At 66.3% G+C, this 15,012-nt stretch overlaps 1 protein-coding gene across 3 annotated transcripts in view; it reads right to left on the bottom strand.

The window, feature by feature from the left end:
* Positions 1-14,093, bottom strand: part of MTA1 (metastasis associated 1) — a 28,402-nt gene extending 14,309 nt beyond the window's left edge. The window contains exons 1-4 of one of the 3 annotated variants that reach the window (XM_053928050.2): positions 13,974-14,093; positions 13,520-13,591; positions 3,889-3,956; positions 119-212 (exon numbers count right to left, since the gene is read on the bottom strand). In XM_053928050.2, coding sequence (XP_053784025.1) covers positions 119-212; positions 3,889-3,956; positions 13,520-13,547 — 190 coding nt within the window. In that variant the 5' untranslated portion in view covers positions 13,548-13,591; positions 13,974-14,093. Of the gene's footprint in view, positions 1-118; positions 213-3,888; positions 3,957-13,519; positions 13,926-13,973 lie in introns of those variants that run through there. The other 2 variants (XM_053928053.2, XM_053928051.2) reach the window with 2 other exon arrangements.
* Positions 14,094-15,012: the final 919 nt, after the last annotated feature.

The raw sequence follows: 15,012 nt of genomic DNA, 5'->3' as shown, positions 1-15,012 counted from the left end.
TGTGACACCACCCAGCACAGGAGGCCGAGGCTGCGCAAGGGTGGGAAGGCCAACCCCCCCGGGGCTGAGAGCTGACCCCGGGGAGGGCAGGGTGGGCGGCCAGGGAGGGAGGACTCACTGGCATGCTTGTCGGCCAGGGCGATGAGGGTGCTGGAGATGTCCCGCCTCCGGTAGAAGCACACCACCTTGGCCTCCACGTTCCCGTTGGCCGTCTGCAACAGCAAGGGCACGTCACCCGGGCCCCTGGGGCTCCTGTGCCGAGGCACAGCAGGGCCGCAGAGCGGGACGCTCACAGAACCCAAGTCCCCAGGGCTGTGCCTCCTTCCTCCCATGGATCCCGGCCTCCCACGGCCCCGACCTCCTTGCCATCCAGGGGGATCTGGGCTTCCGAGTCCCACCCTTAGGCCTTGCTTGCTTGGGGCCAGAACCTGGCTGACCCACAGCCATCAGAAAGACCAGCTGTGACCCGAGTTCAGCCAAATAGGCTCTGCCTTCAGCCTGTGGGGCCACCCGCCTTGGTGGCTCCCGGAGGCAGCTGAGAAGAACAGGTGGCCTCTGGCTGGCGTCACTCCAGCACCAAACTCAGGTGGTGGGCAGAGATGGGCCAGGGATCTGAGAGGCAGCCCAGGTGGGGCCTGCGGTGTGCCCGCCCCAGCATTCGGGCAGGGCTGCTGCCTGACACGTGGAGCCCGATGAACACGGGAGGGCCAGGGCTGGCGCCCGCTGGGTCCCCGCCCCACAGGGCAAGCACTGTGCTCCCAGCTCTCACACACGGCGCCATCAATAAGGCAAGAACTTTACTGCAGTTCTAATCTTTGCAGGGTTTCCCCTGCCGGCGTTTATAACGTTGAACAAAGTTACCTTTAAGGAAAGCGTGTAACTTTTATTCACTTAACCCATTAGGCCAGGACTCTCAACAATGTTGGGAATTTCTCACACTTGTGAGTGTGGACTCTGCTCGCCAAAGAACACTCGTTGCTCCACAGCTCCGACCCGCACGCCCCTGTGCCACCGGAGGCCACGAGAGCTGGCCAGTCTTGGCTGCAAAGCCCAGAGCCTGCAGCGGCGAGGGCGCCCTCCAGCCTCAAATGACGCAGACGCCACCTCAGCATTAGGACTGCCCCGGCTGTGATCAGCCCTGCAGGCGGTCTGAGCCATTGCCCGATGCCCCACACCCAGCAGCACCCGTGGGGTGCGGGTGACCCACTCTCGGCTCCGTGGTGCCCAGCACATCCTGCTGTCCCCAGCTGCGTCCCAGCCACACCACCTGCGTGTTCCCAACCGTCCACAGCTCTTGACAGCATGGCCTGTGCCTGGCTCCTGCGAGACCCAGGAGGCCCTGGACTTTGGAACCTGACCAGGTGCCTGTGGACTTGGCCCCCATGGCTCCAATCTGTGTCCTTGATCTGCTTAGACCGTGTCCCTGTGCTGGGGTCCCAAGGGGCCCCTGGTGGGGAGCTGGGGCAGCTGTAGGGCCTCTCATCTGCTTCCTGAGCCCCCAGGGAGCCAGGGCCAAGGCTGCAGCACCCCACGGGGCCGGGAGCCTGGGGACCTTCCCACGGCTGCAGAGCAAGGCTGGGGAGTGGTTCTGAGCAGGGCACCACCCCATCTCTTCTGCCTTTCGTCATTTGCCGCACTGCTCTGAGACTCCCACGCCCTGTCTCCCCCCTCTAACTGACCTTCTGCAACATGGCCTCTGAGTCCAGACGGCTTCCTAGCGGCTCCTGCAGGTAGCAGGGCCCCATGACACCCGAGTCTCAGGGGCTGCCCACCTGCGCTCCATTCCGGAACTCTCCCAATGGCATCACAGGGAGGGCCACTGTGGGGCCCCCAAGCCACCTGAGAGGTGCTGGCCCAGCCCCACCCCTCGGGGCCTGTCCTGCGCCCCCTCCTCCCTTTCCAAACTGCAACTACCTGCAGTCTGGTAAAGACTTAAATTTCCCATGGTGACGACGGAATCGCAATCCCCGCTCAACCACAGTTCCAAGGAGAGACCTCGACCACCCCTCTGAAGGCCCAGAGTCTGGGGATGGGGGGGCCTACTGGCCCCCCACCCGCCAGTGTCTGGCCAGCAGGACACAGGCTGAGCCTGAGGACAGAAAGAGACCCACCACAACAGGTCTGGCCACTAGGTTTTCTTGAAGAAACCTCATTTTAGAGTTGTTTTCAATTTACAGAAAAGGGCAAGGAGCCCGGTATGCCTGCTCCCGGGTGCCAGAGGCTGGTGCACTGCAGGTCCTTGGGCCCAGCTTCTGACGAGCCCTCACAGCAAAGACCTGCGGGAGCCCCTGGTGTCCCTGGCGGGGTGCCTGCATCTCTTGGGATGCAGTTTCAGGGTTGAGCACGCACCCCAGGGCCCCGTGGCGTGTCCCCTTTCCCACAACCCCTACAGGTGGTACTGGGCCCCCGTGGGGACACCCCAGTCTCGCCCAGTCCCTGAGCTTCCGCCCTGGTGCTGGGAAGAGCGAAGTCCTCCTCTCCGCCGAGGCTTCACTTTGACCTTCAGAGCTGCTCCTGCACCCTGAGCCTCCGAGTCTGGGGGCGACCAGCCGGCTTCTCAGAGGGTACAAGGGTCTGTTTGCTTTTAGCTTCTGCTCGGGCACCAGCTCCTCTTCTGGGCCTGTGCTGATGGGCTTTCAGGTTGGAGGCCTCCCGGAGCTGCTCCTGCCTCTGGGCATCTGGCCACTCCTCCCGCTGTTCTCAAGGGGGCAGCCCCTTCCTGGCTCTGAAGAATCGCAGAGATGGATGCCTGCCCTGCCCTTCTGCCTTGCAGATGCTGCCTGGGGCTGTGGGCTGCGGGGGGGGGGGGCAGGCCCACCAGGGCCTGGGCTGTGCCCGCAGCCCCACTTCCCACCGGCCTCCTGTGTGCTCCACCCAAGGGCCCCAGCCAAGCCAGCACTGAGCAGGAGCCCGGCCTGGCAGCACAGCGGCCACATGGGATGCCCCCGCCGCGGCCCTGATGCTGCCACCTCAGACCCAACCAGCTGCAGCCACGGCAGATGCAGCAGCGAGGCCTCGCAAGCACGGCCGCGGGCCAGGGTTCAGCTGTGGCTCAGCATGACAGGCAGGGGTGGTCAGGTCAGCACCGACCTTCCTGCCCTGTCCTGCTGGTCTCGGGGCTCCCGAACCCCGATGCCATAAAACCTGAGTCTTGAGGAAGCAGCCTCTCAATGGCTGGCCCCACGGAGGCCTGGCAGGTCCCTCTGCCAATGTGGGCGATGCGGCTGCCCCTCCGCAGCCATCAGGGGAGCCAGAAAGATGGTGCCGCAGGGCCAGGGCTATGCTGACCCAGTACTGTGGCAGCCATGTCTTAGGGGGCAAGACACCCCAGTGCCACCCAGGGGGCAATGGGAGGCAGGGAGGGGTCCTTGGGGGACCACCCACCCAGGACAGTGAGAAGCTCTGAGCAGAGAGCAGCTAGCTGAGAGGTGGGAACCTGGGAGCCCACACCCACTGCACCCAAGTGAGCAGAAGGGGAGCAGAGGCCCAGGCGCCAGGTGCAGCTTCTATGGGCCTCTCGTTGGTCCCGGGAACCGTCCAGCCCAGCCCCTCACACCACTCCCACTCCGCTCAGGCCTGCTGAACACGCTGTTTGAGCACGGCTGCCAGGTGCCAGGTCTGGGTAGGTGACCCCGGAGATGCAGCCCCCACAACGAACAGACAGCAGCCAGTCCACACCACCCAAGGTCCGCTTTGTCTCATCTGTGACAGTGGACCCAGGGCGGAGCCACAGGAAGGCGGCAGCCCCCACCCCCCCGCAGGGCGGGCCCGCACGCCCCGTGCGTGCGTGCGTGTGTGTATGCGTGTGTGTGCGCGCGTGTGTACACGTGTGTATGTATGCGCGTGTGCGTGTATGTGTGTGTGCGTGTGCGCGCGCACGTGCACTACCTTGTTGAGCTCCTCGATCCTGCGGATCAGGTACGGGTTGCTGGAGGAGTTCTCGAAGTACACGTAGTCTGCAAACAGGCAGAGAGCACGTCACTCGGCGGCACGGGCTGCCACGGCCACAGCCGCCCACCGCGCCCTCAGATCTAGAACGGGAGGGAAGAGGGGTGAAGGCCGCGCCAGCCCAGCCCAGACACCGCGGGACTGCGCTCCACTGCCGGACCCCTGCCTCAGGCCACGCAGCCCCACGCCCACGCCCTCCACCCTCTCCTCCAGAAAGGAAGCCAGTGAGGGGAGACCAGCGATGCTGCCCGCCGGACCCCAGGCTGCCAGAAAAGCGGGCCTGCGCGGACAGGGTGTTCGCAGCCCAACTGCCAGCCTGGGTACCTGGCCAGCCCCGCCTCTTGCCGACCTGGGAAGGCTCTATGGCAGACGGCTGAGCAAGAGGCTCGCCTGAGCCGGCACCTGGTTAAAGGCTCGATGTGGCTCAGGCACTGACGCTGGGCACCGATCTGGCGAATGCGCCAAGGCCTGGGAATGCCACATGATAGGTCCCAGCTGGGCTGCCTGGACCCAGTGGAGGGACCCCCTGCCGCTGCCACACACCTGCAGGGGCGCGCCTCAGCTGTGAGGACACACCTGTGGGCTCCCACCTGTGGGGCTCAGCTGGACCAGCAGGGCACCCCCGCCCGAGGTCGCAGGCCAGTGTGATGGCAACGTGAGCCCAGAAGCTGTGAACTCGGGGACACACCACCTGAGGGTCTGACCTCGGCCAGACCCCCTGCACAGGGTGGTCTGTCAAGCCAAGACAGTCTGCTACCACGTACAGAAGCCTCACACGAGCCCCCAACTGGAAACATGCCTGTAGTTCCCATAGGTGGGGACAAGGGCCAGTGGCCACACGCACACCAGCTGCAGGGGGAGCTGGGGGTGGGGGTCGAGAGTACGAGGCCAGTCTCAGCGCGGGAATCAGGCCTCCGGACACAGACGTGCGAAGCTGGGACGGGAACTGAGGAAGCAGGAGGCAGTACAGGTGCAGACAGGTGGCAGCAACGAGGCTAGGCCTGGGGGGGGGGGGGGGGCGCGCAGGGAGAAGCCGAGGTGACCCATGCCGGGACCAACGGCACGCACGCAGACCCCACTGCCCTCAGGTGGCACAGGCACGAGAAACAGCCACGTGCCACCAAACCCAACGACTGGGACGAAATGGACAGCCACTCCACAGACGCTGACTGCCTGAACTCCCCAGGAAGAACCGGTGACCTCCCGACAGCCACCCAGGAATTAGAGCGAGCACCCCTCCTGGCCCAGAGGGATGGAACACAAATGGCAGCTCGGCTTCCGCAGAAAGCAGAGGAGGAAGGGACAGGCCCCAGCTGGCCGGAGGCCACGCCCCACAGCTAGGGGGACAGCACACAGGCCACCCAGCACCCACTGTGGACCGTGGTGCCCACTTCCCTGTGCACCAGCGGGGCAAAGCCAGCACCGCGTGAGGGCTGTGCCCCCCGCGCCGGGGCTCCTCTGGGAGCAGAGGCTGCCCCGCTCCGGAAACCGGGACCGCTGAACAAAGACCTGCCCCAGGCAGGCAGGTCTGACAGCCCCACCGTGCTCCTGTGAGCTCACTCAGGTGCCCTGGGGAACTTCGACAGGACGAACGGCATCCGCGAAACACCCACGTCACTCCACGGGAGACACAGGCATCGCCCCCATGCGATGCCATGATCCTGCACAGAAGCTCCGCGTCTGCTCAACGGAGGGCAAAGTCTCCACGTGAGCACTGGGCAAGCTCACAGAACACAAAGCCACGCCTGAAAAGCACCGCCTATGACCGCTCCCGAACCACGAGACCGGCATCTGCTTCATAAAGGAGCTGCAGACGTCTGGGAAATACCTGGAGCTCCGGGCGGAGGAGGCCTGTGTGCGGCCTACCCCAGAGCCCGGGCCCCAGAGCTCCTGGGGACGGCGGGCACAGCACATCCCCGCCCACTGACGAGGTCACCACAAAACAGTGGCTGAGCACGGTCCCCTGCAGGAATAGTCCACGGACTCCCTTCCACTGAAACCCCAAGTCCCTGTCTCGGCACCAGTGGGACAAGCTCCTGAGTCTTCTCAGCACGGCTTCGCACAGCAGCGCCACGAACGGACACCTGCCCATGGGCCCACGACTCTCACTGAGGACGCCGATGGCCTGGAAGGCATGTGTCCTTGTGCCCCGTGTGCAGAGCAGCCCTGGCCGTCCACACCTGCACAGTCCAGAAAGCTGGGCCCTCGACCTGCAGCGTCCTGCCTGCTAAAGCCTTTGCTTACCCGGGATGTGGCTGCCGCCGGTGCCGAGGGTGTGATGTGGTGCGGTGGGGCCAGAGGCCGGTTCTACCACTGGAAGGCCGGGCACCAAGTGACTCAGGCCACACACACAGGTGGTCAGCCACAGCCACGAGACCAGGCTCGGAGCTCGGACAGACTGTGGATAGCAGGAAGTGAACTACCCTTCCACGCCGTGCACACCCGCACTGGGGGCTCCGCCCGACTCTGCTGGGACAGGCCACCTGGACATGTGCACCCGGCCTCTCCAGGCCCCTGATCCGGCCACAGTGATGACCATGACCCTGGCCTGTACAGGCCCCTCCCAAGAGTCACTGAACCCGGGGCTGCTCTCAGGGCCTCACTCAGCCTGCCGGGGCTCGCACTCCGCTGCTGGCTCCTGACGGAGGGGCGGGGTGCCTGTTTGCTGCAGAGGTGAGCGGGGGTGGGGCTTGCTTGTGCTACCTCTTGACAGTGAGGAAGTTTGCGATTAAAACATCAGATGTCACCAAAAGAAATGTAAGTTTGGGGTCAATTTTTTGTGACTTCGGGACGAGTCTGTGAAGGGCCACAGTGGCGGGTCCCCTCACCCTAAGAACCTGCCCCTGCGCCCCCCGTGTGGCATGCATCAGGGTGCCGGCCTCTGCTCCCGCTGCAGAGCCCAGGGGCCCGCTCCAGGGAGCCTGCTGCCGACGCAGCGGTGCCGTGCGCTGCAACACGGCCACAGCTTCCACGTGGGACCGTGGGCACCCACGCCCGACACCTGGCCAGGCTCTGTCGGCATCACCTGTGACGTGCAGGCCCCTGACAGCCACGGCGGCAGGAGCAAGGATGTGCACAGGTGACGAGCCTGTGCGTGGACGTGATGTGGCCACACGCGGGGGTGCGTCACCAGAGGAGGCAGGCCCACGAGCACCTGCCTGCGAGCCAGAGCCCAGCACAGCAGGTGAAGGGCGGGGCCCGAGGCCAGGAGACAGGTGTCCGGATCAGACAGGCGCCCCGGCCTCTCTGCCACTCAGGCCCTCGGCAGCTCGGGTGGTGTCAGTGAGCTGGGGACGCAGGCCCTCTTCCGACACCAATGCCTGTCTCCAGGAACCGGCAGGCGCACCCAGAGCTCACGGGCCGCCACGGCTGCAGCAGCAGGCCGGCTTCCCCCGAGGTTGCCGTGAGGTCTCGGCAGGCTCCACTCTGGCAGCACCGAGCCAGCAGGTCCCAACTTGTCAGAAACGCTTGGGCACTCGGCCGGCGCAGCCAGCGCTGAGCCCGGGGCAGACACAGGACAGGACGGGCTGCCCACCCCAGCGTCCCCAGTCCAGGACACTGCTCCTCCCTTGGCACGCGCTCCCTTGGGGCCGCGCCTGCACGGGGCACTGCGACATCACTGCTGACTGCCGGCAGGGAGCGAGGGACCCGGACACTGTGCCTGTCACACCTGCATTTAGTTTCATGAAGGTCGGCCATGAGGAGACAGTCTGCACCTCCGTTCTGACCGCTCTCCCCTCGCGCACGGGGACCGTGGGGGAAGCGCCCTCGGGGAGGGCGTCCATCAGCAGACACGCACCACACACCGCACCTTAAGGACGCCGCACCCAAGTCCAGGCTCCGCTTTTCTCGGCAGCGGGACGCGTGGTGCCCGACACCCTGACGAGTGGAGCCCCAGGCACCTGCGATGCCCCCGTGGGGTGGAGCCCCGAAATCAAAACCCTGTGGTTTTTGCATCATAAAGGGTCTGTCTCTGGATGTTTTCCCAACCATTTAAAACCCTCTAAGCTCAGCAGTTACACAGGGACAAGCCGTGGCTGCAGCGTGACGGCCATCTGAGGACTCACGCGTGGTCAGGACGCCGCGTCCCGGACAGGGTCTCCCGGGGGTGCCTGACCCTCAGCCCACAGGCCACACGCAGCCCAGGACGGCTGTGAGTGTGGCCCAACGCAAGCTCGTCAGTTCACTTAAAGCGTGTTTTTGCTCCTCAGTTTTCGTTAGGGCTGGTGGATTTAACGTGTGGCCCCAGACAGCCCTTCTTCCGGCGCAGCCCAGAGACGCCAGGAGGCTGGACACCCCAGGACACGACCCGCTGGTGCAGCCCCGTCACGAGGGCCTGTGTTCCGGGTTTTCTGCAGCAACCACTGGTTGGCCTGGGCCGCCCCGGCCAGGACAGCCAGGGGCCACCACAGCTGAACTGCAGAGGTCCCTGTAAAGGCACAGGGACCAGGCCCGGGTGCCGCACACACACCTACCGGGAAAGCACGGAGCGGACACACCACCAGGACACGCGGGGCGACGGGACGGAGGCACGCCCACACGCAAACGCACCAACACCAGAGCCACACCCTTCGCCTCACACACAAGTCACCTCGAAATAGATCGCAGACTGGAAAGCAAAGCCCAAAAGCACTAAAGTTCTACAAGAAAACTGGGCAAAACCTGCGCGACCTTGGGGCAGGCACGTTTCGTAGACACACCAAGTGCAAGTCACAAGTCTGTGGGAGGCACACCTGAAAAGGGCTGACCTCCAGGACAGAAAACCAGCTCTCACGGCTCAGCACGGAGAAAACAGCCGGAGACCCGGGCTGGGGAGGAGGAGGGCGGGGGGGCCTCGTACACGGCAGCTGGGAAGGCAGACCAGAGCAGCCACTGTGGGAAGCAGCGTGGAATTTCCTCAAAAAATTAAAAATGGAACTGCCTTATGATCCAGCGATTCTTTCTGGGTATTTATCCAAAGAAATCCCAAAACCCAATTCGAAAGAATACACACGACCCCGTGTCCACTGCAGCCTCATTCACAATCGCCAGGACCTGGACGCGGCCCCGGTGCCCGCCGGAAGATGCGGGCGTCTAGGGAGGGCGTGCTGTGGGCTCACGCAGCGGACGAACGCGTGGCCGTGCGCAGAGGGTGCCGCACTGCCTGGAGCCGGACGGAGGGAAGCCCCAGGCCTTGACTTAAACGTGGAGTCCAAAGAACCAGATAAAGGAACAAACAGCTTTAACGCCCGCACAGACGCAGAGTGACGACGGCCGGGCGGAGGGGCTGGGAGGCCAGGTGATGGGAGGAGGCACGGAGCAGGACAGGTGGGCAGTCGGAGACCAGTCCCGGGGACATGAAGTCCAGCACAGGAAGGAGTCGCTCCTGTTGCAGCCGTGCGTGGTGTCGGGGGCACGGGAGACACGGGGGCCCCGTGTAGAGCACGTGACAGCCCCACTGCTGTACCCCTGAAGCTAACGTGAAATAATGCTGTGGACTGTGAAAAAGAAAAAAGGAAGAATCCAATTCCAAAAACCAGGCAGACCTGTGCAGACACCTGACCAAGGAGTCTGAGTCTCGGACGGCAAACGCCAGCAGCCGAGAGGCCCAGGAGACTGGGTGGCCACAGCCGCCCTGCGGGCAAACTGTCCACGTTTCAGCCGGACGTGAGAAACGAGGTCACGCGCCCCCATGAGATCGGGAGCTCGCCATCCCTACTGGCTTTACCCTGCTGTGACCCTCACGGGGCTCCAGTCAGGATGGGGGTGCCCACGAGCGGGCCCCACAGGACTCGAGCGTGCTGCAGCCAAGGCCACCCGGGCTCCGGAACGTGACATGGTTGCCCGTGTGCTCGAGCCCCAGGCCACAGCACCATCACACCGACTGTCCCGACTGCTGACTAAACTGGGTCACGTCCAGACTCCACCCCCGGGGACGAGGAGCCAACCACGGGGGCACCGCACTCAGCACTGGCCAGGTCCCTAAGGGGCGTCTGTGTGACCTTCTCTAAAAAGGAGGGTGTGGGAGCCCAGACACCTCAGTGGTGGCCTGGAGCCCAGACTGCGCGGGGTGGGGGGGGGGGGGAAGCATTACACCCTGGGACTTGACCCCCCCATCTCAAAAGCCTCTAAGTAGTTTTAAGCAGGGGAGCCGAGCTTCTTTAGAAGGATCATCTCCTAAGTAAGGCAGGTGGGGACCCCTGAGCCAGGCCGGCCACAGGGGCCAGTCCAATAAGGAGGAATGAGGCCCCTCTGGCCCAAGAAACCTGGGCCTGCAAGGGGCCCCAGTGAGTGTGGGGCAAGCAGGTGGTGTCCTGTGGGCACTTGAGGGGCCCAGCCCCCAAGGCTCCCACCAGGCCCTCCCCAAGGGCCACACTCGATGTGGGTGGCTGCACCCCCAGCCCAGGTCCCAGCATCTGTGAAGAGGACAAGGCAGCACCCTAGCCCCTCCGTGCACGGGCCCCAGGAGCCGGTCCACAGCCACCAGACGCAGGCCGCCGCTGCCCTGCAGACTGACAGGTGTGGGCAGGCACCAGGGTTCAGGGAACGGGAGCCCCGAGCCTAGGGCCTCATGCCGTCCCCCGCAGGAGTCCAAGTCTGAGCGGGCCCAGCCCACCTAAGCTGGAGGCCGTGGGGAGGGGGCTCCGCCCTGGGGGGCCCGCTGCTGTCCCTGCAGTGTGCAGACACGCAGGGGTGCCCGGACCCTCAAGTGTCCCACGGGATTGCCGCAGGCAAACGTCTCGCCTGGTCCAAAGTTTAACTCAAACACACAAAACAAAAGCGCTGTTCGTGGCACAGGGCAGGGAACCGGTGACATCGCAAGACCGGCAGGACGCAGTCCACTGCGAGGGACCCGCCCCAGCCCCACTGGCCGCCCCACATTAGGGGTGGTCCTGTCCCTCTTCAAAATGTAATTTTAATAGAGCAAAGTGTCCAAAAGGACAAGTGTCAACTTCTTGCCATGGAAGAAGAAAACACCCAAAGGAAATGGCTGCAGCCTGTCGGGGGACACAGACAGGGACGGGCTATGGCACCTCTGCACCCCGTGCACAGCCACCCGGCATGGAGGCCTACCAGGGCCCTGGCAGCAGGGTCCCTCATGCAGGCCTTACCTGCCCACCACACTCCCAGCTGCCACGGCCAGGAGGCCTCTGTCCCCTCGCAGTCTGACCCGCTGCCCCTGGTTGGCAGGCAGAGCTGCAGCCTCGCCTTTGCTGCCCCACCCGCCTCCGGTAACTCCAACGCCTGCTGGGAACAGCCAGGCCTCAGTGTCCCATACAACGTCTGGGATAACCTTGTGCGAACTTGGTTTGTTATAAGTTGAAGTTTAGCTGGCGTCCTTGCTCTCCTTGTACAACCTGGCACCTTTGGAAAACACCCTGTTCTTAGGGTCCCAAGTGAAGGCAGTGGAAGGGTCCCTGCAGTGTTCCCCCAGGCCACAATCTGCTCAGGAACACAGGGACCCATCTTCCAGATGCCCCTTCTCCAAGCAAGCTGCACCTCAACCGCCCGTGGTGCCCACCATCCCTACCGGGACCCCGGAGCGCTGCCTCAGGTGTGCAGGTTCCCACCCCAAAACCAGGGCTGATGGCAGTTTCTCCCACAGGGACAGACACGGAGTTCCGAGTGGAGGCTGGGGTCACCCCTGCAGAGTACCCCTTGGAAGCGAGGGAGGGGACTCCTGGGCACCCTCAGAGGAGGGACCTGCAGACGTGCAGCCAGCTAGGCCGCCCCTGGAAGAGCAACCTTGTCCTCACCAGGGGAAACTGAGGCACAGGGAGATCTGGGGTGGCCAGGCCCCTGGCGAGCTCTCAGCCAGACAGGCCTGCAGGCCCAGGGCCACAGCCCAGCTGAATGGGGCCCTGCAGGAGCCCCACCCCATGAGGCGGGGTGGGGGAAGGCACAGCAGCAGCTTAGGGCCCCCACCCCACTGCATCCTGGGGCTCCACATCCCCTCTGGGAGCTGGAACCATTCCTATTGGCAGGGGAGGCAGGGAGCGGTGCAAGGGTGAGACCACTTGCAACAGGGGCTTCTGGCGGGTGGCCCCGAGGAGTGGGGGGCTGCAGGGTCCTGTCACCTGTCAGCAGAAGCCACAGGGCCTCAGACCAGGCCGGAGAAGGTCTGCACTACACAGAGGGGGTCCCAGGGGCGCACAGGGCCACAGCATCAGAGGGGTGGCTGCTGCACAGGGCACCTTTGGAAAACGTGACCGCCCAGGGCAGCAGGCTGCAGGCCTCTCCCGAACCCCTGCAAGGGATTGGGGGTCTGGGCAGCAGGGTCAGCAGGCAGCAGTGATGGGATTCCCTGGGGTGTGACGAGGAGACATCACTGAGGAGGACACTCCTGCCTCCCCGCAAGGTAGGGAACAGGCCCCTCCCTGCAAGGCTGCCTGCTACCCGTGTGTCCACCAGGCCTATTGCTAAGTGGGGTGCAGGCCCCCATTCCAGCACCACCTCTGAGACAGGGAGGAGTGGGTGACAGCCGCAGGTGCCATGCTGACCCCGTGCACAGGTGGGGCCTAATCACAGGGCTGGTGCTGCTGGAGGGAGACTGCCCAGGACTCCCCAGAGAGCAGAGGTGACTAGGGGAGTGGCTGGGGCTGTTTGCACCAGGCACACTCCTGCCAACAGTGGGCACGTGGGGGCGGCAAAGGCACCCTAACACCCTGCGGAGCCAGGGAGGACCCGCTCAGTGCCCCGTGGAAACCAGCGGCCAGAAGCCCAGAGCCCCTGCCCACAAAGTGGAGCAAGGCCCAGAGCCGGCGTCCCTGGACCCAAGGCCGGGGTGCCGGGACCGAGCAGGAGGACGCCCCCGGCCGCAGCCGGCTCAGCACGCCCGCACCGGGGCGCCCAGGGCAGCAGACTGCAGGCCTCTCCCGAACCCCTGCAAAGCGCCTCCCCGCCGGGCCGGGGCACCCGGAAGCAGTCAAAGTTTGGGGTGCCTTCGGAGCCTGTGGCCAAGGACCCGGAGAGGACCCCTGGGGAAGCCCCCAGAACACGCCAGCGGCAGCTCCCAGTCCCTGGGCTGCCGGGAGGCGACGGCCCCGGCCGGGGGCTCCCATCGTGAGGGGCCCCCCAGGCGAAGGCATGCCGCCAGCCCTGCCGGCCCGGGTGGGGACCCCGGGCCCCGAGACTCCCGCCTCCAGGGGGGCCGCCAGCACTCCGCGCGGCCACGTGCTCCCGCTGACGGAGGGACCTCGGCCCGGTCCGGCCCAGGCCCAGGCCCGCGCGCGCGCCCAGGCCCGAAGGATGCTCCGGCCTCGGCTGCAGCGCCTCCCAGGCCCCCGGGCCACGCAGGCGCCCCAACAGGTGGGCAGAGCGCCGTTCCTCGGCCCGGCTCGGCCACCGCCCCGGGGCGGCTGGGGTGGGGGTCGGAGCGGGGGTGGCGGGCCCGGGTGGGGGAGGGGCAGCGGGGGCGCCGCGCGGGCGGTGGGGGAGGGGCGGCGCGGGCCGGGCGGGCGCGGCGGGGCGGGGACGGCGGCCCGGGCGGTTCGGGAGCGCGGCCCGGGGCGGGGTAGGGACGGCGGTGGGGGCCGGGGAAGGGGCCCGGGGCGCGGGCTGCGGGGCCCGGGGCCGGCGGGCGCGGCCTTACCTCCGACCCTGTACATGTTGGCGGCCATGTCCGGCGGCGGGCGGCGGGCCGCGGGCGCGGGCGGCGGGCGGCCTGGAAAATGGAGGCGCGGGCGCGGGCGGGGGCGCGGGCGCGGCGGGCGGGCGGTTTAAAGGGGCCGCAGCCTCCCCCGCCGCCGCCGCCGCCGCCGCCGAGGCCGCGCAGGGACCGAGGCCGCGGGCGGGCGGGAGAGGAAGAGGAGGAGCGGCGCCGGCGGGGGAGGGGCCTCTGCGCTGTCGTTACTGCCGCCGCCGCTCGCCCCCTCCCTCCCGCCGCCTTCGGGGCTGGTCCCGCCCCTCCCCCGCGGGCCTCCCCACGCCCTGCCCGTTGGGTCCATCCCCAGCCACGCGCTCCGGGGGATCCTGGGGGAGCCTCCCGCCACCCCGGGGGCCTCCTGGCACCCCAGCGCCCCCGGCCCCTAACACCCCTCACGCACCCTCCTTGCCACCCCCGGGCCTCCCGCCCGTCTCTCGCAACACCAGCCGCTCCTGCGGGACCTCCGGGCCCCGCAGCTCTGTCCCAAGCCGCCCTCTCCCGGCCCGGCCCCGGCCAGTGCCGGCCCCTCGTAGCCCAGCCCCCCTCCCGCCCTGGGACCGCCCCACCCCTCCTCCCAGCAGGCGGCCTCCGGCTCGTGGCCCAAGGAACAGGCTGCGGGCGGCGGTTCCTTTGCTGCCCTCCCGAAGGCCCGCTGAGACTGGGGGTCCAGCGGGCCCGGCGACCCAGATCCAGGGGTTGGGGTGACAGGGGTGCCATGCCCAGAGGACAGGGCGGCTGGGAGGGGGCGCCGGTGTGGGGAGGCACCTGCTGCTCTTCCCGCCCCATCAATGTGCTGTGGAGTCTCTGTGGGAACGGCGGTTGCCCCAGATCCTAGGAGAGTCCAGTACACGTGCAGCTGCCAAGACCAGGGGTCTCCACACCCCAGGGGAGAAAACTCGAGGCGGAAGGGGTGGCGTCCCAGCCACCGTGAGGTGCGGGGTCGCGGTGTTGGGGCTCCAGGGAACTGGTCTGAGCAAAACCCAGGGTCACTGCCCTGCCTACTCAGATGGAGCAGGCCTGTGGCTGGAGCAGAGGGCGATGTCCAGGTTGGGGACACGGGAGCGGGACCTGCAGTGCAGCGCCCAGGGGGTGGAGCTCAGACAAGGCCCACAGTGGAGTGCAGGGTGCCTTCGTGGGGGGCTCTCAGCTGTGCTGATGGAAGCCAGGAGGGGGTCCAAGGAGGGCAGTGAGCCACTACCTCTCAGGAGCTCAGGTGGGTGGGCCGAGGGGGTGGAACCATGGTTGTGGAGGGAGGGAGCAGGTGGTGGGATGGGAGAAGGGGGATGATATTCCAAAGGGAGGTAAAACGCTCCCCTCCCTTCCCACAGGCCTGTCCTCACTTCCTGCCAGCGTCTCCCTGGAAAGCAAACCTGCCATATCAAGTCTCCTACCAACAGCTAACAAATAACCAAAAAGTCAGGGCTCCCAAGAAACCGCCC

Source organism: Desmodus rotundus, chromosome 7, assembly GCF_022682495.2.
Source record: "Desmodus rotundus isolate HL8 chromosome 7, HLdesRot8A.1, whole genome shotgun sequence".
NCBI lineage: Eukaryota > Metazoa > Chordata > Mammalia > Chiroptera > Phyllostomidae > Desmodus > Desmodus rotundus.
Note: the sequence above shows the minus strand (reverse complement) of the source record. Positions and strands in the feature narration are given on the sequence as shown.